At 50.1% G+C, this 23682-nt stretch overlaps 1 protein-coding gene across 3 annotated transcripts in view; it reads right to left on the minus strand.

The window, feature by feature from the left end:
- SH3RF3 (SH3 domain containing ring finger 3) overlaps positions 1-23682 on the minus strand; it is a 160657-nt gene that overhangs the window by 23140 nt on the left and 113835 nt on the right. For all 3 annotated transcript variants that reach the window (XR_011569270.1, XM_070798748.1, XM_019970219.2), the window contains 3 exons: positions 15199-15369; positions 13491-13744; positions 4659-4969 (listed from right to left, as the gene is read on the minus strand). Coding sequence is in view for 2 of the 3 variants with exons in the window: in XM_070798748.1 (XP_070654849.1) it covers positions 4659-4969; positions 13491-13744; positions 15199-15369 (736 nt within the window). In the remaining variant the exon portion in view is untranslated. The remainder of the gene's footprint in view (positions 1-4658; positions 4970-13490; positions 13745-15198; positions 15370-23682) is intronic.

Raw genomic sequence — 23682 nt, forward strand, 5'->3', positions numbered from 1 at the left:
AATAGTAAGTTGCCTGTAAAGTCTCACTGTTCTGACAGCGGGGATGTGTGCTTTCAGGATGGGCTCACTGTCTGCCTGAGGACCACTCACCTGCCTCACGCCAGCCCGCCTCCTCCCACCAGCAGTCCAGCTGTAGGGAGCCAAGGTGAAGGGCTGAGGTCATGAGGCCTCCAGAGGCCTGGGGCAGTCAGCAAAGGGCCCTCCGCCCGCCAGGGCACCAACTCCAGCACCGCAGCAGGCAGGACTGCCCAGCATGCATGTCCCAGGGAGGACGCAGGTCTCCATGGCCCGTAGGGGCCAGATGACCGCCAGACTCCTCAGCGACTCATTCGTGGGGTGGACAGGGTTCCTGAAGCCCTTGAGAATGTGCCTCCTGGGCTGTGTCCTCAGTGAGTTTCCTGCGTAATTGAGCCCCACTGGGGATGCAGCACTGATCGAGAGCAAGGTGTGGGCCTATCCTCCCCGCAGAGGTCAGTGTGATGTTGGGGCCTGCAGGGGATGCCAGTCCTGGTGAGGTCAGACCCAGTCCACTCCCCCACTGGGTATGATGTCTGCAGGATGCCTCCCCGTGTCCTGCTGGTGGGGCTGGCAGGGCTAGGGGCACTGGAACAGAAAGCCAGGGCCTGTCTTGAAAATGAAAACACTTTGGCAACAACCGATACACTGGTTACAGAGCCGACAAAACCCTCCTCCTAATCTACATCTTAGAAACAGCACGGGCAGCGGCTTGCTTGGCGCATGGATGCCCAATGGGGGAAATAAATTCACAAACCAGTGGTTCTTCACTTTAGGAAAAGGTGCCTGGTTGTTTAAGAGCTTCAACTTTGGAGCTTCCCTTGGTGGCTCAGTGGTAAAGAATCTGCCTGCCAATGCAGGATACTCATGTTCCATCTCTGGTCTGGGAAGACTCTACACGTCAAGAGCAACTAAGCCTGTGTGCACAACCATGGAGCCTGTGCTCTAGAGCCAGGGAATCGCAACTACTGAGCACACGTGCCACAAGCACTGAAGCCTGAATACCCTGGAGCCTGTCCTCTGCCGCAAGAGAAGCCACTGCAATGAGAAGCCTGCACACCACAACTAGAGAGAAGCCCCCATTCACTGCAACTAGCCCATGCAGCAACGAAGACCCAGCACAGCCAAAAATAAAAAATCTTTAAAAGAAAAAGTCCAGGGACAATTCCTAAAAAAAAAAAAGCCTCATCTTCAAGATTTCTTCAGATTGTACATTCCTGAGTTTTCATTAAACATGTCATTGTATCCCTCCCATCATGTGTGGTGTACTTGGTCACTCAGTTTTGTTCAACTCTTTGAGACCTCATGGACTGTAGCCTGCCAGGCTCCTCTGTCCATGGGGATTCTCTAGGCAAGAATACTAGAGTGGGTTGCCGTGCCCTCCTCCTCCCAACCCAGGGATCGAACCCAGGTCTCCCGCTTTGCAGGCGGATTCTTTACCATCTGAGCCACCAGGGAAGCCGAAGAATATTGGAGTGGCTAGCCTATCCCTCAGAGGATCTTCCCGACCCAGGAATCGAACCTGGGTCTCCTACATTGCAGGAGGATTCTTTACCAGCTGAGTTACCAGGGAAGCCCCCCTCACATCATATATACACACAATTTTAATCCGGGGCTGTGGTTAATAAAGGACAGTTCACCTGCAAACTGGTCCCTACACCATGAGGTCCCTACAGTAAGCAGGCCCACCTGCTCTGCCCTGGTCATTGGCCCAACCACGGAACCATGTGAAGTCGTTCAGTCGTGTCTGACTCTTTGTGACCCCATGGACTACAACCTACAGGCTCCTCTGTCCATGGGATTATATAGGCAAGAATATTGGAATGGGTTGCCATTTCCTTCTCCAGAGGATCTTCTGACCCAGGGATGGAACCCTGGTCTCCCACATTGCAGGCAGAAGCTTTAATGTCTGAGCCACCAGGAAAGCCACTGGCCTCCATCAGCCCAAACCCACCCCCAAAGGCTTAGCCCACGGAGGCCACACCTTCTGCATGGTTTTGGTCAGATGGTTCACTCTCATGGGACCCCTTCTGGCTGTACTTGAGTCATGTACAACCAGAAGGCAGATGCCCCACGCTCACAGTCCCCTCTTCTGGGCTGACCTCAGGACCTCCTGCCAGCAGTTACCCTAGACTTCTTGCCCTCCAAGTCCTGCACGAGCCAAAAACATCAGCAGTCACGGTCTCATGGGGAGGGGAGGCTACCACAAGTCAGTGGACTAGGGCCAGACAGCCTGGAGACCAGAGTCCTCAGCCTGGCCCCACAGCCAGTGCTCTGTGATCCTAGGCAAGTGCCTCAGCATCTCTGAACCTAGGAGGGTCATCAAGAATGAACAGTTTAATGTGAAGATCTTGGGAAGTTCTTTCCAGTTCCCAGACTCTACTACTCTGTGAAAAGGAAATACCAGGGGAAACATCAAGGAAATACCCCTCATCGACCAGGGGAAAGTTAACTTTATTCTGGCCCATAAAGTAAAGAATTTTCTACAAGTCATGCGGGGGGAACTTTACCGGCAGTTTTTCCAACTCTCTTCAATCAACAAACATCACCAGATGCCCGCTATGCATGAGGCACCTCCAGGGTCAGTCAGGGCTCTGAGGTTTCTGAAGTAAGTTTTAAATCAGGACTTAGCACAAATAGCAACCAACCCCCACACATGCTGACCCTCCTGTGTGCTGGGCCTGCCGACCCGCTGCGTGTCCTGTTCCATCTAAAAATACATTGGTCCAAATCCACTAAGCTGGTCTCGTGACTCCTGAGGGTCCTTTCAAACATGGGTCATCAGAAGGACCCTCAGCATGCTGGGGCCACGGACAGTGCTGGCCGGAGCCAGCAGTCAACCTTGGAGTGGATGCAGGGGAGCGGGGCACGTGAGCGCCCCTGGTCAGATCTGACCCCCATGCTTCTCCCACCTGGGGCCTCCCAGTGGCTCTTGGGCTGCTTCTGCTGGCTACTTTCTTTGGCCTTTGCTCAGCTGAGGCTGCCAGGAGGCCTCCTCTGACTGACAGGCGTTCTGCTCCCCGTTCTCACCACCCTCTGGGGTCTAGGCAGACAGCCTCACCATCTGGATCGGGTGTTGCCCCCAAGGGACCAGAGAGCATGCTGTCTACTTGAGGGGCATGCTCAAATCAAAGCTGGTTTCATACTGAAGGGTCTGAAATCATCCACAGGGACCTCCCTGGTGGTCCAGCGGATAAGACTCCACACTCCCAATGCAGGGGGCCTGGGATCCATCCCTGGTCAGGGAACTAGATCCCTCCCACATGCCACAGTGGAGATCGAAGATCCTGAGTGCCGCAACTAAGATCCCTCAAAGCCATAAATATGTGAGTGAAGTGCAAATCGCTCAGTCATGTCCAACTCTATGCAACCTCATGGATTGTATAGTCCATGGAATCCTCCAGGCCAGAATACTGGAGTGGGTAGCCTTTCCCTTCTCCAGGGGCTCTTCCCTGGAGAGAACCCAGGTCTCCCATATTGTAGGTGGATTCTTTACCAGCTGAGCCATAAGGGAAGCCCCTAAAGTGAAAGCTCATTCGGTTGTATCCCAGTCTTTGGGACCCCATGGACTGCAGCCTGCCAGGCTCCTCTGTCCAAGGAATTCTCTAGGCCAGAATATTGGAGTGAGTAGCCATTCTCTTCTCCAGGGGAATCTTTTCAACCCAGGGACTGAACTCAGGTCTCCCACTCTCTCCACATTGCAGGAGAATTCTTTACCATCTGAGCCACAAGGGCAGCGCAAATATGTGAATAAGTATTTTTAAAAAGCGTGCACCAGAGAGAGAAAGAAAAAAAAAACACCCCAGGCTGTAGCAGAGCCAACAGCATGAGAAAAAGCCACCTGGACAGCGAGGCCAATAAAGGGAGTGACCCCTGCTGGGGATTGGGCCCACCGTCCAGCACAGCCTGGGCAGCACAGTGGCCTGACCACTGGACACGTCTCACTTGCCCTGAAAGACCAAAAGTGAAGAAAGGTAAAATGGCTCATCAACGATTTTTTTATACAGATCCCATGCTGAAATGACAACATTTTTGGATATTGGGTCTAGTAGATTACACCATTAAAATGAATTTCACTTTTTATCTTATTTTTAACTTTCCACAATGTGGCTACAGGAAGACTGCAAATTACACGTGTGGTCTGAATTATAGTTCCATCTGCGGCACTGACATAGAAATCTGGACTCCCGTCTTGGCTCAGCTGACCGCTAGCTGATGGTGACTGAAGCCAGCTCCCCAGACTCAGTTTCTTTCTGAAATAAGCCCACTTTCCTCACTGCTGGGGAAGAGCTGAGGGCCAGCCCCACCGAAGAGGAGGCCGGCACCCGAGCCTGGCCTGTGCCCTGCGCCGCCCTAGTGTGCGCTGCCCATGGACAGAACACTGAGGGGAGGATGGCAACTGCTCACATGCACGAGAGGTCTGTGGACGTGTTATTAGACGTCCTGACACCTGGCAGTAAGTGTCTAATCCCAGCAGAGCGAGTAGTTCACCGTGACTTTCCCGCAGAAGGAACTCAAGCGTCTTGAGAAGGGGGTGTTTTTTTTGGTTTTTTTTTTGATGTACATGAGCACGCTGGGCTTGGCTAGCCCTCCCCAAATGGTGTCTGATGCCAAAGAAGTAGGACCACCCACTTGGCACTTACCTTCTCGTTTTTCCTCTCATCTGGTCTGCCTCCCGCGCTGGTGGGGCTGGATGCGGTCAGGCCACTGGCGGGGCCCCCTCCGGCCTCCCCGTTGAGGTTGGCGGCGCTGACGTTGGGAGGGGTGACGGCTGAGGCTGCCGAGGCGAGCGGGATGGCTGGCCGGGGGCACTGCGTCACTGGCTGGGGGCTGTGCTGCGGGGACCCCAAGGCGGGGGGCCTGAGGCCGGCGGGCAGGCGAGACGGGGAGTTCTGAGTGCGCAGGGGCGACACCGTGGCGGTCGGCCGGCCCTGGACCTGGGCCGGGTGGGCAGCTAGGAGAGAGGGGTGGAGAGGGCGGGGGAAGGTCATTCTGCAGCCGGCAATCCCTCCTGCCCACACACCTCTGCCGACCTCCTCGCCTTGGCCCTTCCCAGGTTCCTACAGTCTGAACTGCAGTTGTCTGCCGGTGATGAACCAGTATACTCTGGTTTTACAAACATCCTGTTCAACCCTTCTAGACTTGAAGCCCCTAGTGAAATGAAATGTTTCCTACTTTAAGCTCTACCAGTAAACAGCCTTTTCCAAATGCACATTTCTGAGCCCAGGTGAAACAAAGCCAGCTATTTGGAAGCCATCAGCTGCTTCCTCTCCTGTAAGCACTGAGGAGCTGGGGGGATGTGAGAGGCGGCCACACCGTTACCTTCGCCTTCTTTGACGGTGAACAAGGAATTAGTTTGTGAACAATAAAGAAAGCAGGATTGGCCCCAGATAGCTATGTGCATATGAAAGAAATGATTTCAGCAAGCCTGGACGCTTGAATTTTCCCATACATAGAGGATCACTAAATCTCTTCATGTGAGAGATATAGTTTTCTCTTAATTAACCGTAATATTTTAATATTTAGATTACCTGCCTCTCCCTGCAAACTCGTATGTAGCCTGCCTCCTCCCCTACCTCCTCAAAGCACTCTTGGGGTCACCTGAGATGCTGTCTCCTGGGCTCGAGTCCTAACATTCCTACTGAATAAAACCTAACTCTCAGCTTTTAGGTTGTGCGTATTTTTTTTAGTGGACACTGTGGAGGAGCCTGGAAGAAGCCTGGGGAGGCCCTGGGTTACCAGGCACCACTGAATGTGAGGGGATCTCTGGACAGTGTGGCTGGGCGGTCTCCACCTGGAACTGGAAGTTACGGCCCAGCCCCTGGCTCCCATACCCAGTGGTCGAGCTGGCTAAGCACCAGCCATGATCACCGATGAATGCTCACCATCCACCTCCCTACCCCAGTGTAAGCTCTGCATGGTGGGACCTTCATGTTTCATTCACTAACATGTTCCAAACAGCTGGAATGATGCCTGGCACATAGTAAGTGCTGAATAAAATTGTTTCAGAATATTTGTGTCTGAGAAAAGAGAACTCGGCTAAAACACCTGTACAGATTTCACAGAACTAAAGCACTGGAGAAGAAAAGAACATTTCCAAAGAGAGGTGGGGCTCACTCCACAGCTGGTACGAGGGTGAGAGTCCATGGGCCCTCAGTCGCCCGCCTGGCAGGACCCAAATGTGCGCCTGTTACCGCCTAAGCCTGCTGGTCTGCGACACCACAGTAGATGTGGGCTGCTGGAGGAAAGACTGTGGACATGCCATTGCTCTCAGTCTGCCCCCCACTTCTCTAACCCATCATCTCAGTAACTCTGGGCCCCTGAATCCTGCCGGCTCTCACAGGTCCACTCCGCCTCCCAGGACTGGGTTCAGTGGGTGCTTTACAGAAAGCAAGTGAGTGAAAGATGATCTGCTTATTGTCACCTCTGTCCTTCCCTCACTCTCAGGCCATCATGTCCTGTCACATGGAGGAGCAGATGCTGGAAAGTCCACAACTTCAGGGCCATCTCTGTCTGGACACAACCCCTCAGCCTCCAGGCCCAGGGCATGCACTCAGTTTCTCCTGTCCGTCATTCTGCCCCCTCCTGTAGCTAACCCCGCCCTCAGGCCAGAGCTAGACTCACCTCCAAGTCCAGGTGGAGCTCCATTCCCTCCCCTACTCCAGGAGGGGTCTCAGTACAGAGCATGCCCAAGAAGGGCTCAGTACTGACCACCCCCAGCAAGGGGTTCAGTACTGACCACCCTCAGCATGGCCTTCGTCCTTAGACGTCCTCAAGGGGCCGCCTGTCGGTCTTCTGCAGGAGGTGAGAGTCAGCCAACACCATCAACTTCATCCCGGAGCCCAGGAGGCCAGCACGTCAACTCTTTTGTGTCCCTTTGTTTACATCCACACAATGGCTTCTTGAAGTATCAGAATTAACCATGCTCTCTGTGTCCAGAACAAGGGGCAGGAGTCCCACATGATTCATTCTTCCAGGAGTCTCAACTCACTTCCATACCAGAAATACCGCTTCTCACCCCATTCTTCCATCATGTTATCTGGACAAGAGCAACTGTGACTCCTCTCTCATCAAATTAATGGACACTTTTATGTTTTCAGAAAAAGTACTTATTGATCCAGTCATTTGTCTTCACACCAATACCACACTGATGACTGCGGCTTTATCAGTCCAGTTCAGTTCAGTCACTCAGTCGTGTCTGACTCTTTGCGACCCCATGGACTGCAAAATACAAGGTTTCCCTGTTTATCACCAACTCCCGGAGCTTACTCAAACTCATGTCCATCGAGTCAGTGTCATTCTCTGTCATCTGCTTTTCCTCCTGCCTTCAATCTTTCCCAGCATCAGGGTCTTTTCCCATGAGTCGGCTCTTCATATCAGGTGGCCAAAGTATTAGAGTTTCAGTTTCAGCATCAGTCCTTCCAATGAATATTCAGGACTAATTTCCTTTAGGATGGAAAGGGACTCTCAAGAGTCTTCTCCAACACCACATTTCAGAAGCATCAATTCTTCAGCACTCACCTTTCTTTATAGTCCAACTCTCACATCCACACATGACCACTGGAAAAACCATAGCTTTGACTAGATGGACCTTTGTTGGCAAAGCAATGTCTTTACTTTTTAATATGCTGTCTATGTTGGTCATAGTTTTTCTTCCAAGGAGCAAGCATCTTTTAATTTCATGGCTGCAGTCACCATCTGCAGTGATTTTGTAGCCCCCCCCAAATAAAGTCTGTTGCTGTTTCCATTGTTCTCCCATCTATTTGCCATGAAGTGATAGGACTGTATGCCATGATCTTTACTGAATGTTGAATTTTAAGCAAACTTTTTCACTCTCCTCTTTCACTTTCATCAAGAGGCTCTTTAGCTCCTCTTTGCTTTCTGCCATAAGGGTGGTGTCATCTGCGTATTTGAGGTTATTGCTATTTCTCCTGGCAATCTTGATTCCAGCTTATGCTTCATCCAGTCCAGCATTTCTCATGATGTACTCTGCATATAAGTTAAAAGAGCAGGGTGACAATATACAGCCTTGATGTACTCCTTTTTCTATTTGGAACCAGTCCGTTGTTCCATGTCCAGTTCTAACTTGCTTCTTGACCTGCATACAGATTTCTCAGGAGGCAAGTCAGGTGGTCTGGTATTCCCATCTCTTGAAAAATTTTCCACAGTTTGTTGTGATCCACATAGTCAAAGGCTTTGGCATAGTCAATAAAGCAGAGTTAGATGTTTTTCTGGAACTCTTTTGCTTCTTCGATGATCCAACAGATGTTGGCAATTTGATCTCTGGTTCTTCTGGCTTTTCTGAATCCAGCTTGAACATCTGGAAGTTCATAGTGCACATACTGTTGAAGCCTGGCATGAAGAAATGCGGCTTTACAATGTGTCTTAAAATCAGTGTTAGCTTTCAACTTGTTTTTTTGACCAAGGTCCTCTGCATGCCTATATGAATCTAGGTAGCAGATTTTCAGGCTGTACCAAAAAATTGGGTTAGATCTTGATTGGCACTCCACTGACTCCATAGGTCAGTTTTTGGAGAATAAACACCTTAACAACATTAAGTTTTCTTACTCCTAAATAAAGTATATCTCTGTAAATATTTAAGACTTCCTTAATTTCTTTCTTTAATTTCCAATATTTTGCAGCGTTCAAGTCTTATTCATCTTTTATCAGATTTAATCCTAAGTAATTTATGTTTTTAATGCTATCAAAATTGGTATCATTTTTAAAATGCCCATTTCCAAAAATCATTCCTGGCATAGAGAAACAAAATTGACTTTTGTATGTTGACCTTGTGTTCTTTAACCTTTGTGTAGATGCCTGTTTCCACCTGGTATGTTTTTCCTTCTTTCTAAAGACTACTGCTTGACATTTTTCATGGTGTGTGATGACATCTTTTTAACTTCACTGTGTCTGAATAATTCTTTATTTTGCTTTCATTTATGAGAGACATTTGTTGGGTGTAGAATCCTAACTTGACAGATGCATTTCTTTCGGGACTTGTTAGGTTTTCCACTGTCTTCTCACTTGTAGTGTTCCTGACAAGAAATCTACTATCGCCCTTATTTTCTTCCTACACTATGTATCTTTTCTTTATTGCGACTTTCAAGGTTGTGTTCATCACAGATTTTGAACAATTTGATCATACTTTGCCTTGTTGTAGTTTTCTTCATGTTCCTTGTGCTTGGGAGTCCCTGAGTGTCACTGATCCATGAGTTTACAGCTTTTATCAAATTTAGAACAATTTTGGTCATTATTTATTCAACGCATTTTTCTGTCCCACCCTTGTCTCCTTTACTTTAGGGACTTCAATTAAAAATATATTTGGCAACTTGAAATTGTCCTGCTGCTCACTGATGCTCTGTTCATTTTAAAAAATTCTCTTGTCTCTTTGTTTCATAGTTTCTACTGCTAGATCTTCAAGTTCACTACTATTTTCTAAGCAATGTCTAATCTGCCATTAATGCCATCCAGTGTGTATTCTTGATCTCACACTGTGTAGTTATTTTTAGAAGCTTGATTTCAGTCTTTAAAGTATCTTCCATGTTTCTACTTACCTTTTTGAGCATATGAAATACAATTATGACATCTTTTTTAGCATCTTTGTTCTGGGTCAGCTTTGATGACTGGTTGGTTGATCTCATCTCTGTGGGGCGTGTTCTCCCTGCTCTTCTGCATGCCTGGTGCTTCATTATTGCCATCAGACACAGGTGGGCGGGGTGCGGCTGCCCCAGCCAGGTGAGCTCCTCTGCACGGTGGCTGGTGTCCTGGGAGCCGGCTGGTGGGAACAGGCACTTCCCAGCAGAGTCCTTGTGCTCTTGGCCCACATGGTCCCTCACATGCCTGCCCATCAGTTCTCAGTGTCCTGAGCCAGGGACACTGCACACTCTGGAGCTCGGTCATCCAGACCCTCATCTCCATACCCCCACCCAGGGAGCCTTCTGGACTGGCCCCGTGCTCTCCCTGTGCTGACACCTGGCCTTCTCCCCAGGAGGTGAGCTAGGACCTTCCTCTGTGTTCTCATCTCTCATGGATCACCATCCTTGGTCTTCTAGTATCCAGTGTCTCACAACCACTGTTTTATATATTCCTTGTTTTTTTCAGTTGTTTCCGGTGGGAGGGTAAATCCTGACCTCATTGCTTTATCTTGGCCATAAGCAGAAATCTAGCTTTCTCCTTACATATAAAAATCTGGTTATATCTATTATTTTAAATCCTCTTAGGAGCCCTGCTGCCCACAGAATAAAAACTGACGTTCCTTGACCCAGTGGAAGAGAAACAGCCCGATCTGCTCCCCTCAGCTTTGTCACAGGCCTCACAGCCGCCAACACGCCTGCCCTCTGGGGCTCAGAGCCTCCCTCGTGCTCCACCATTGCACGCTCTGCTCTGAGCTTTAGACCTAACGTCCACCTTGCCTCTGCAGAGAAACTGTCACCAACACTCTGCTCCTCCTTCCCACCTCTGTCTCAGTCACACTAAAACAGTCAGAATCACTCTAAGCACAAACTGTGGTCCTGCTCATCTCCATGCCTTCGTGGCCGGAATTCCCCATCTGTTTGGTCCACTCGGGTACTTCTGTCTGTCCTTTAGGAACCAAGGCAGCATCACATCCTCCTGGAGATGGTCCACAGCCCCCTCCGCAGTCACCCCCTCCTTCCCCCTTGGTCTGAGGGGTCGAGGGGGGTCCACCCCCACTGCTCCCTATACCTTCACACCCCCCAAGCCTCCACCCAGTGCTTTTCAAACTCCACTGTAACCTGGGTCTCCTCATCTTCCTCTCTAAGGTGGGGGATAGAAATGGGTCCAGACCCCAGCAGAGCCCTCGTGCACCCAGCTCTCTCCCAGTGCATTTTGCTGATAAATGATTGGCCATGTGGGGCCCTTGCCCTCTGGGCACCACGGCCAAGGCAACCAGGCCTTTGTCCATGACTGTGGTTTGGTCTGAGGACACTAACAAGGATCTCCCAGGTGCCGGAGCTGGGGTTTGCTGAGATGGGGCAGTCACTGCAGTGAGCGATCCCCTGCCTGTGCACACTGTCAGGAGTGTGTTCTTGCTCTCCAGACACAGAAGGAAGTGGAAAATGCTGTGGGGACTCCAGATACCTAATTACTGCTATGATGGGGGCATCCTGTATCCTGGCTGCGGCACATGAGTTGGGGACCAGCACTGGGCTGGAACACACCCAGCATGCCATTAAACCATCCTGTGCCTCACTCTCCCACACGTGAATTAAACAGATGGAAGAGCATGCCTGTTACCCATGCTGGTTACCATGGTGATTGAGGACCGAGAGAGTGTTGTTCTGCTCTGGCTTGCCAATTTCTTTGATTCTGCTGTTATTCCATTCCATAAATGAGATGGGCAGGTCATATTCCTCCTTGAACTGGTGGGTTCCTGACATGGTGGAGTGTGGACAGGCCCTCGTAGGGCACTTGGTGCAGAGCTGGGTGGCTGGGATGGATGTACACTCCGTGAGAGGCAGGCCTGTCGTGGCTCTCAGCATCATGGAGCACAGGGAATGGATGGGGGTCACAAGCAGGAGGCCCTGCCTGGGAGCTCCAGGCCCAGGAGACCAGCACCTCAGTGCATGTCTCCCCAGCCGTGCAGCAGTGGGTGGGCACTCCCTGGGCACGCTATCTCTAGGCCTCAGGGGCTGCATCCACAGCTGGAGGCTACAATGAGCACCATCAGCTGCCCTGAGCGTGGCTGGATGGAAGGTAACGGCTGGGCCGAGAGGTTGGCCACAGGTGATATCGCTGCAGATTCTTCCAGGGCAGAGACAACAAGCTCTTCTCCAGGGCCCTACTGGCCAAGTGAAAAACAGACCTCACTTTCCACTAATTTAGGGGAAAAAAAAAAACATACATGAAGGACTCTTGTTGTTCAGTTGCTAAGTCATGTCTGACTCTTCGTGACCCCATGGACTGCAGCACACCAGGCTTCCCTGTCCTTTATCATCTCCCACATTTACAAAGTGAGTCTTAGCAAACCTACACAAAGGCGGGGCCAAGCCCATCCACAGGGCTTCCTTGGTACAGAGCCTGCTGTGGCTGAATGAGAACACCCAGCATGAGGCTGGACACCAGGGTAGGGCTGCTGTCGGGGACTTTCCTGGTGGCTCAGTGGATAAGAATCCACCTTCCGATGCAGGGGACACAGGTTTGATCTCTGCTCCAGGAAGATTCTACACGTAACTAAGCCTGTGTGCTATTGAGCCTGTGCTCTAGAGCCCGTGAGCTGCAACTACCGAGCCTATGTGCCACAACTACTGAAGCTCAGGCGCTCTAGAGCTCCACAGCAAGAGAAGCCACCACCACGAGAAGCCCGGGCACCACAATAAAGAATAGCCTCCACTCTGCAACTAGAGAAAGCCTGTGCACAGGAATGAACACCCAGCCCACAGTCAAAAATAAAATAAATAAATTGTTGTTGCTGTTTAGTTGCTAAGTCGTGTCCGACTCTTTTGCAACCCCCTGGACTGTAGCCTGCCAGGCTCCTCTGTCCGCGAGATTTCCCAGGCAAGAATACTGGAGTGGGTTGCCATTTCCTTTTCCAGGGAGTCTTCCTGACTGAGGGAATAAACCTGCTCTCGTGCACTGGCAGGTGGATTCTTTACCACTGAGCCACCAGGGAAGCCCAAAATAAAATAAATAAATAATTTGGAAAAAAAAAAAAAGACATTCTGAGAAAGAGATTATTTTTGAGAATGGGGTGGGAGTGGAAAAGAATTCTGAATCATTTAAATGAAACTCAGAGGCACGTCCTCCCATCCTGGGTCCCGTTCACCGCACAGTGACAATGTTACTGGCTTATGTGTCGGAAAGTTACTGGCCTGGCTCCCAGGAGGACCACGTGAGTCAAGCTTAGCAGTTCTTCTTAGCTGACTGCCAAGCTTCCAAGCAAGATGCGTTTACCCTGTTCACACTTTCAGGAACCTCCCCACACTTCCTCTCATCTCATGCTACACAGGGAGCCACCTAGACTGTCCTGACTTCTGGTTGGTCTTCTACTGATGAAGCTGCATGAGGAGCAGTGGCCATCACTCCTCAGCCTCAAAGCATCTCAGGAAGCACCTCTGTGGGTTGGTCTCATTACCAGCTCTGTCCTGGGTGGGGCGGGGAAAGGGGGGTTGCTGCCTCATCAGGAGACCCCTTGGTGCCTGGCATGTAGATGCAGGTGACCCACAGTGGCTCACAGGGCCACCCAGAGGTGCCAAGGTCACCTCACTGGTCCAGCCAGTCCTCTTGCTGCATGAAGTGTATAAACACCTGTGAATTTTCTAATCCATTCCAGCTACAGGACAGGCTATGAAGATATGTCAACATGTTCCCCAGGACTAGCATAAATTCATGATTACAGGGCACCCCTCCACAGACCGCTCAAGACCTGGGCCAAAGGACACTCATAACTTGTGTCCCTGAGATCAGCTTCCTCAAATTTTCCAGCAGAGTGAGGTCCCCAGGAGGCTGCTACATACCAGTGGGGCCGGCGCTCCGGGCCTGGCTGGCTGCTGGCTGGACTGTGTGCCTCAGACAACTGCCCAGTGGGGGAGAGGCGGCCTGGTGCTGAGCTGGGACCTGGGCTGTGGTGAGGGGAAGGGCTGGCCTCAGGGCCGTGGCCGGGCTGCTCAGACTCCCACCGCCTGGGTGCATGGTTGTGGCCATCCCTTTGGCCAGGGGAGACCCTCCGACTGCATTATTCCGGGGTGGCCCAGCCCCTCCTACAGGAATCCTGAGGAAATGAACAGAATGAAGTCAGGGGAGGGCACAGATACACTCACGCCACACAGACTGATGAAGCATCGCTCAGCCGCTTGGCTCTGAGAGCTGGAGGCCACGCCATCCAGGACAAGTCCTACAGCAGTACCAAGATGACCTGGGCATGTGGTGCCCAGAGGCCCGGCTGAACAGCAGAGCCCCTGACAACCACACAGTCTCTCCACCTGCATATGTGACAACCAGTGAAAGAGCCAAAGGAAACAGGGAAGTGATGCTAATCAGATATTTTGTTCCAGAGTCACTGCCTTGATTTAGTCTAACAAACAGCTGTGTGTCCCCAAACAGAGGCAGAAGGAATGGGCTTGGCACATCTGGCAGGCAGCAGGAGGCAGGGGCCTGGCTCCTTCTGGATGAGGGACTCCTGGGAGTCCAGGAAAGGGCGCAGACAAGCCTTGTGTTTGCGGTTTTACCCCAGACTTTCCAGAGAAAGTGATGTGGAGAGTCTAGGACACACCGTGGAGCACAGGACTCTGAGACAGGCCCCAGTGGCTCCTCCCCCTGCACGGGCCAGCTTGAACCATGCACCAGCACCAAGCATGTGGGGCTGGGGTGGGGAACTCCTAGGATCCATTATCAGGATCACACGCCTTCCATTTGTCCAAGAGCCGGAAAAACTCCCCATCTGTCTCCTCTGGATCTCAGCTATGAGGCTCGGGGAGCCACCCATGGTAGGAGCAAGCAGAGCAGCTGTGGGGAGAAGGGCCTCCCTGCACAGGGCCACAGGGCCACAGGGCTCACAAGTGGGCCTTTCCAGGAGGGTATGGGGGATGAGGCTCCCGGGCCTGCTGCTGTGAAGGTACAAGTCAGGCTGTGTCAGTGCAGGTCTGGGTGTTTACTTTGCTTGGAGTCTTAACAGGGGGTGGGGTGGGGGTTCTGTAGCAGGTCTCTGCAGGTCCTGGGCTGTGAACACTGGGCTGAGGCATCCGGGGCTCCCCAGAGCGAGGCCAACCCTAAACCAAACCTGCAGGGGACGCCCCTCTCCATGAAAACATCTGACAACCCTGGGTCACCTCGAGCTAACTATTAAACTTGCTTTTGCCAGTTTATAAAAATAATGTAACCATAAATTCGTAAAACACAGGAAATGACAAGGAAAGAAAAAAATTAATTACTCATAATGTTCCACTCAGTAATAATGGTTAACTTTTGGGAACATGAAATCTTTCCTTCACGTGTGTGAATGGCATGTGCCTTTTGCACACACACCCACTGTACTCATATGTGTGCACACGTACATGCATGCACTTGTGCCCACAAGATCCGGCCCTGTGACATGCCCCCGTGTGGTGCTCCAGCTCCTCCCAGCCACCTTCTCCCCGGGGCAGCGGGCAGAAGGAAAGCAGGCGGGGCGCGGTCTCTGGTCTCCACACGGCTGCGGCCACAGGAGGCGGGTAGTGAGGGCCTCACCTGGAGACGGGTGTCACGTAGTTGCCAGGGAACACGCCTGAGAGTCCGGTGCGCAGGGCCGTGCCCTTGAACCAGCCATCCCGGCACTTCTCCAGGACGCGGTACGTGTCGCCCTTGCGCAGCTCCAGCTCGTCACTCTTCTGGGGCTTGTAGGCATAGAGCGCCAGGTACCTGTGGGCAAGAAGCAGGTGGTGAGTGGTGCCGCGGACAGAAGGGTGCCCTCACACACTTGGTGGGCAGTCAGGGGCCAGGAGGAGCCCCCGGGGAAAGACCCCTGGAGCCACGGGCTCCACACCCTTTGCCAACCTGCAGGCTGAACTCAGAGAGGCCCTGCCAGGACCAGATGAGGGGCCAGCTGTCTGGGTCCACTTTGTTCTCTTTTCTCTGATTAATACCTGATGCTCTGGAGAAGGCAATGGCACCCCACTCCAGTACTCTTGCCTGGAGAATCCCATGGATGGAGGAGCCTGGTGGGCTGTAGTCCATGGGGTCGCCAAGAGTCGCACACGACTGAGTGACTTCACTTTCACTTTTCATTTTCATGCATTGAAGAAGGAAATGGCAACCCACTCCAGTGTTCTTGCCTGGAGAATCCCAGGGACAGGGGAGCGTGGTGGGCTGCCGTCTATGGGGTCGCACAGAGTCAGACATGACTGAAGCGACTTAGCAGCAGCAGCAGCTCTGGGCAAGAGAAGGCTTTAGGGAAAACGGGTGAACTACGCAGCTTTGGGTGGGTTTCCTCGTTTAGTCCCACCTGCCCACTCACCCAGCCATGAAAACTGGAGGAGATTTGGAGGCCCTTTTAAAGAAAAACCAGCCCAATTAGGGACTCCTTAGATAGGTGACTAACTGAAATTCTACTTTCAAGATTTTTTAACAGCTTGGTGGTGTGAGCCCTAGCTGAGGGCTTAGACACTGCACTCCTCACTTGCCAGGACTCTTTGAAATATCCTGAGCCCCTGGCACCATCCTCAGAACCTCTGATAAGTGCTTTGCTACTTTGGGGGTTTGTGGAAGGGAATGTTTGACCTAACAGAGAGAATGATTTCAGGCAAATACCCTGCTTGCAAGATCTGGGCAGGAAAAGTGGTGGGGGCTTCACTCCAACAAAGAAACGAGATGCATTAAAACAATTTTTTTTGGCTGTAACCATGTGGCATGTAGGACCTTAGTTCCCTGACCAGGGATCGAACATGTGCTCCCTGCAATGGCAGCATGGAGTCTTAACTGCTGGACCGCCAGGGAAATCCCAAGATGCATTTCTAAAGAAGCATCATCTCCTGGACCTCCTTTCAGGATGGGCCTGGTGGGCACACTGCCCCTGCTGGGCCCCAGGAGCCTCCTTCTTTGCCTCCTAGCCACCCTCCCAGCCTCCGGGACTGGGTGACTTCAGGGGCTACCTGTACTGTCCACTGCCCAGTGGAGCATGAAGCTGTGGACAGAGGGCCATCCGAGGGTGAAGTGCTGTCCCTGCTGGGGAGAGTAGGACCTCGGGCAGTGAGCGAGAGGCTCAGAGGTTCCAGTAGCCAGGGCAGCCCTCCCCTCCACATGGCACAGTCCCCCCGCACACCCAGCAAGCCTCCCCCACACCTAGCATAGTGCCCACTGGCACCTACTTTCACAGTGGCATCAACCCAGATTCTAAAAGACAGACATGTGTTAGCAACTGCAGCAAAGGCCCGACGAGCTGTGTGTATGTGTGTGTGTCTGTCTGTCTGTGATTCAGGGAGGGGTCTTCAGATGACAGAGTGATCTCTGGGGATGAGTGGATGATCCCACTCAAAATCCTGGAATCCCCAAGCCATTCAGGGAACAAGGTTTGTGTTCACCTCTCAGGATCTTCCCATCACAGTGAGAATGAGTTATTTTCAGACTGTGGGCCTTAAGGCACCCTGATTAAGCCTTTACATTGAAACAGTCTTCTTTCAAAATCCCACTTGTACTTTAGAGAAACACACCGTGGTTCCTAATGAGGTAATAAAGGCAGAAAACAGGCAACAGAAGTGAACTTGGCTGACACTACCACCCGACTCCCCAAACTTGGACCAACTACGGGCCCCACTGGGTGGGGGCACCTCCTCCCCGACTCTTGCCTCTGGGACCATGGGCTCTGCTGAGCCGAGTCGTGAGCAGGTCTGCAGGCATATCTTGATTTATCCTGTGTCCTGCCTCCTCTAGAGTCATAGCAGTGGGAGGTGATGTTTCCTTCTGGTTTCAGCTGTTCATTCATTTACTAGATGCCAGTGATCCTGGCGCCCTCAGGCGCTAACCATGCAGGGAGATAGGCTTGCTTCTAAGGACCCCTTCACTCCAGGGGACGGGGCACCCTCCTCCATCATCAATCAGAACTCTGTTTAGGAGGCGCTGCCATCACCTGTGGGACAGCGTGCAGAGCCCATCCCCCTCAGGTGTCCGGAGTCCAGACAGGGTGGGAAGCTGGAGTCTGTTATGGTCTTGCTGGAGCCCCACATGAGCTCTGAGGCTGGGCTACTTACTCATTTCACAGCTGAGCAAACTGAGGTTCAAAAAGATGGAGTGTCTCTGTTTATGCAGCGAGTTGGAGGCATGCAGTTGTTCTTGGCCCCAGGGCCTGGTAGGCCCCGTAGGAAGCTGGGGTGAGGCCGGGAGCAGGGGGTCCTGAGGCCTTCATCTTATTGTGAATTCATTCTCCGAGGAGCAATCTGTTCTCTGGTCTCAACAGTTCAAGTTCAGTCTTTCCGTGTGCACTGCTGGGGGGTGGAGTGTAAACCAATCTGACTTCACCTGGCACACCCCCTGCCCCCCAACCTGTTCCCTCCGATGCCTCAGGGGAAGCCAGACTGCCTTGCCAGCGTTTTTCCTGCACGTGGGGCTGCTTGTTGCCTGAGGCTCGTGCGCAGGCCTGGGATGCTCCGGAGGGGCTGGCGGCTCCCAGCCTGATGTCTGCAGTTCTGTGGCCCCTGCAGTGCAGTGGTCACTCAGGCCCGGTCTGAGTGTGGCCACAGGGAAGGGTGCATCATCTGCACCTCTTCTGTCCCCACCCTCTCGTCCGCACCCACCAGCCTGGAGGGTGCCCTCGGCAGGGCCTTGGAGCTGCAGGCCGATGCCCACAGAGCCCAGGGCCAGGAGAACCAGATAGCGCCTGCAGGATTTCTGGTACTCCACGTGCCTCTCCCCTCAGCCTCCCCTCCACTCCTCCTCCACTCCCTCTCTACTCCTTCCAAAGGACTTCAGCTCTGCACATGCCTCCATAGAGCACACAGAGCCGGCTGCTCCAGAACTGGCCTGGGATTCATTTGTCTCAGTGGATTCACTCACAAGGCTGGTACTGAAGGTACTTGGTTCAGACAAGAGTGGGAGGTCTGGTTCACAAGGCTCTCCCCATGGCCGGGTGGCCAGCAGGGGGCTCTCCTGCCCGTTGGAAGAGGCGTCCCCGCCTCCAGGCTGATGCAGCCCTGGGGGAGTGAGTCTGGGGACACGTCAGCCCCTTCCCTGGTGCCCTCGGCTGGACAGCATGCAGTCTGGACACGCGGCAGCTGTGGCTGCCCAGCCTCTACTTGCAGCTGTGTTCCCATGAGCAGCCTGCTGGGAACAGCCGCCGCTCACCGCATAACTGCTCTTTTCTATGAAAGATCTTCACTTGCTGCTAATTGTCTATAGACTCTAATCAAGCAGTGATTAAAAAATTTTAGCGCCTTCATTAACTTCACACCCTTCTGCCTCCATATGATGGCTTGCTCATTTCTTCTGAAATAAGTGAGATTCTCTCCCATCCTCCTGCAAAGAGCCTGCTCCTGCTCCTCTAGGTGCCAGTGCCGCATGGACTCAGGCCAGCAAAACACGTGCCTGCTTGCTGACCTTCGATCAGCAGAATTGGCTGAGGAAAGGGTTTCAGATAGCGGCACAGGACACTCTTGAACTTGTCTTTTCCCAGGAAGACAGCAAACCCACAACCACATTATGGGACCACCTCCTCAGAGAGGGACCTGAACACTGGATGCACAGAGCCTCCACCACTAAGGGCAGGAGGACAATAGAGAGCACAGGAGACAGAGAGACGGACTCGCCAGGAAACCCCTCCCCAGCCACCACGGTCCAGTCAGAAGGGACCCAACCCCTCGATCCCACTCAGGAGAGACCAGCCCCCCAAATACCTGGCTTTGAAAACCAACAGAAAATACCAGGAAAACTACAGAAGCACCTGGAATGGAAAACGTGCTCTCAGTGGGCCTGTATGCAGACTCATTCAACCCAGAAACCAGCATAAAAATACCAGACTGAATAGCGCACAGGCCACTGAGTAATGTGGCAGCATCTGCCAGGGGTCAGGAGCCAGGGGGATGCTCCCTGGGGACTGACTCACTAGCTGGAGCCATTTCAGAAATTGCAGGCTACCTTGTTATGCCACCCCAGTGGGTACAATTTTGGAATGTTCCATCTAACTTGTCATATCTTTTTGCCTTGTCATACTGGCAAAAATATCAATAACCTCAGATATGCAGATGACACCACCCTTATGGCAGGAAGCGAACAGGAACTAAAAAGTCTCTTGAAGGTGAAAGAGGAGAGTGGAAAAAGCTGGCTTAAAACCCAACATTCAAAAAACGAAGATCATGGCATCCGGTCCTATCACTTCATGGCAAATACATGGGGAAACAATAGAAACAGTGACAGACTTTATTTTCTTGGGCTCCAAAAGCATTGTGGATGGTGACTTCAGCCATGAAATTAAAAGACGCTTGCTTCTTGGAAGAAAAGCTATGACAAACCTAGAGAGTATATTAAAAAGCAGAGATATTATTTTGCCAACAAAGGTCCATCTAGTCAAAGCTATGGTTTTTCCAGTAGTCATGTATGGATGTGAGAGTTGGACTACAGAGAAAGCTGGGTGCCGAAGAATTGATGCTTTTGAACTGTGGTGTTGGAGAACACTCTTGAGAATCTTGGACTGTAAGACTTGAATCTCATTGGACTGCAAGGAGATCAAACCAGTCAATCCTACAGGAAATCAACTCTGAATATTCATTGGAAGGACTGATGCTGAAGCTCCAATACTTTGAATACCTAATGCAAAGGGCTGACTTATTAGAAAAGACCCTGATGCTGGGAAACATTGAAGGTAGGAGGAGAAGGGGATGACAGAGGATGAGATAGTTGGATAGAATCATCGACTCAATGGACATGAGTTTGAGCAAACTCCGGGAGACAGTGAAGGACAGGGAAGCCTGGTGTGTTGCAGTCTGTTAGGTTGTGAAGACTTGGATGCAACTGAGTGACTAAACAACAAAATCTAACCTGTCAGTGTTGGGTGTGCCCTGATGAAGCCCACCAACCCCTGCACCTAGGTGAGGTCTCACCCTGGCTGAGTGAGAACTCTGCCCACCACTGTCCAGCAGCTGCTGTGGCTGGGCCCACACACGAGTGTGCCTAAGCAGTAACTACAGCCCCCCACAACAGGGGGGAACACACCACCCACAGAGGGGACCCTCGAGTGCCTGGCTCTGGTGGCCAGGCAGGCTGGTGCCTCTGGGCCCCACAGGATGTCTTCTAAACAAGGCCACTCCTACAAGACATGGAGACACAGATGATTTACTAATACACAGACACAAACATAGAGAATCAGGCAAAATGAGGAGACAGAAGGGCATGTTGCAACTGAAAGAAAAGATAAAGCCTCAGAGAAAGAACTAAACAAAATAGAGATAAGCAATCTATCCATTAAAGAGTAATGGTCATCACGATGTTCACACCAAACCCAGAAGAATGGACCTAGTGGACCTAATGGACACATACAGAACAGTCCATCCAAAAGCAGCAGGATGCATATTCTTCTCAAGCACACACAGAAGGTTCTCCAGGATAAAGCACATCCGTTTACAAACAGTCCTCCATGAATTTACAAAGATGGAAATCATATCGAGCATCTTCTTGACCACAATTGTGGGAAACCAGAAATCAATCAAAAGAAAAATTGGAGAAAACAAACAAACAAAAAAATCATGAACATGAATGGGCCACTGAAAAGAAATATCAAAGAAGAAATTTTAGAAATACCTAGAAACAAATGAAAATGGAACCACAATGATCCAAAATCTACGGATCACTGCAAAAGCAGTTTTAAGAGGGAAGTTTATAGTGATGTGAGCCTACTTCAGGAAATGAAAAATCTCAAATAATCGAACCTTACACCTAAACAGAAATGATCAACAGATCAACAGAAAACAACAGAAATGATCAGTGAAATTAAGAGCTGGTTCTTTGAAAAGATAAATTCTCCAACTTCTAGCTAGGCTTATCAAGAAAGAAACAGAACTGGTCCAAACAATAAAATCAGAAAGGAAAAAAGAAGTTACAACTGACACCACAGAAATATAGAGGATTATAAGAGACTACTGAGAACAATCATATGCCAACAACCTGGAAGAAATGAAAAGATTTCTAGAAACATAATCTTCCAAGACTGAACCATGAAGAAAGAGAAAATCTGAACTGACTGATTACAAGTTAGCAGACAAAGTTAGTGACCAAAATTCTCCCAAGAAAAAAAAATCTCAAAGAAATACTCTTAGTTTTACTGATCATTTCTGTTGTTTTCTTAGTCTCTATTTCATTTATTTCTGCTCCAAGATTTATTATTTCCTTCCTTCTATTAACATTCGGTTTTGTTTTTCCTTCTTTTTTCTAGTCCTTTAGGTGTAAGATTCAATTATTTCTTTGAAATTTTTCATGTTTCCTGAGGTAGGGCTTCACTGATGAATTCCACAAAATATTCAAAGATTTAATATCAAATTGCAGGTTGTTTGTGACAAACATAGGTGCAAAGATCTCTAAAAATGTTAGCAAATCAAATTCAAAAATATACTAAAAGGTTCATACATTGTGACCAAGTGGACTTATTCCAGGGATGCAAGGATGGCTTAACATCTGCAAATTAGTGTGACAGATACTCCATATTAACAAACTGAAGAATAAAAACCATATGATCATCTCAGTGAATACTGAAAAAATGTTTGACAAAATTCAATATCTACTTATGATAAAAACTCTCAACAAAGTGGATACTGAACAAACATATCTCAACATAATAAGAGCTATACATGATAAGTCCACACTAACATCAAGAGAACATACTGATCAGAGCAAACACCCTATTCCAATAACACAAGAGATGACTCTACACATGGACATCACCACGTGGTCAATACCGCAATCAGACTGATTATATTCTTTAGGGCTGAAGATGGACAAATTCTATACAGTCAGCAAAAACAAGACCTAGAGTTGACTCAGATTATTAGCACCTCACTGCAAAAGTCAGGCTTAAATTGAAGAAAGTAGGGGAAAACTACTAGGCCATTCAGGCATGACCTAAATCAAATCTCTTATGATTACACAGTGGGGGTGATGAACAGATTCAAGGGATTAGATCTGGTAGACAGTATGCCTGAAGAACTATGGATGGAGCTTCATGTTTGTCCTGTACAATAACATTGTACATTGTACAGGAGGCAGTGATCAAAACCATTCCAAAGAAAAAGAAATGCAAGAAGGCAAAGTGATCATCTACAGAGGCTTTACAAATAGCTGAGGAAAGAAGAGAAGTAAAAGGCAAAGGATAAAGGGAAAGATATACCTGACTGATATCTGATAGACAGAGTGCCTGATGAACCACGGATTGAGGTTCGTGACATTGTACAGAAGACAGGGAGCAAGACCATCCCCAAGAAAAAGAAATGCAAAAAAGCAAAATGGCTGTCTGAGGAGGCCTTACAAATAGCTGTGAAAAGAGGAGAAGCGAAAAGCAAAGGAGAAAAGGAAAAATATACCCATTTGAATGCAAAGTTCCAAAGAATAGCCAGGAGAGATAAGAAAGCCTTCCTCAGTGATCGATGCAAAGAAATAGAGGGAAACAATAGAATGGGAAAGACCAGTGATCTCTTCAAGAAAATCAGAGATACCAAGGGAACATTTCATGCAAAGATAGGCTCAATAAAGGACAGAAATGGTATGGACTTAACAGAAGCAGAAGCTATTAAGAAGAGGTGGCAAGAATACACAGAAGAACTGTACAAAAAAGATCTTCACGACCAAGATAATCACGATGGTGTGATCACTCATCTAGAGCCAGACATCCTGGAATGTGAAGTCAAGTGGGCCTTAGGAAGTATCACTACGAACTAACGAAAGTTAGTGGAGGTGATGGAATTCCAGTTGAGCTATTTCAAATTCTAAAAGTTGATGCTATGAAAGTGTTGTACTCAATATGCCAGCAAATTTGGAAAACTCAGCAGTGGCCAAAAGACTGGAAAAGTTCAGTTTTCATCCCAATCCCAATGAAAGTCAATGCCAAAGAATGCTCAAAATACCACACAATCACACTCATCTCAAACGCTAGTAAAGTAATGCTCAAAATTCTCCAAGCCAGGCTTCAACAGTATGTGAACCACGAACTTCCAGATGTTCAAGCTGGTTTTAGAAAAGGCAGAGGAACCAGAGATTAAATTG

This window comes from Bos indicus, chromosome 11 (assembly GCF_029378745.1).
Source record: "Bos indicus isolate NIAB-ARS_2022 breed Sahiwal x Tharparkar chromosome 11, NIAB-ARS_B.indTharparkar_mat_pri_1.0, whole genome shotgun sequence".
Lineage (NCBI taxonomy): Eukaryota > Metazoa > Chordata > Mammalia > Artiodactyla > Bovidae > Bos > Bos indicus.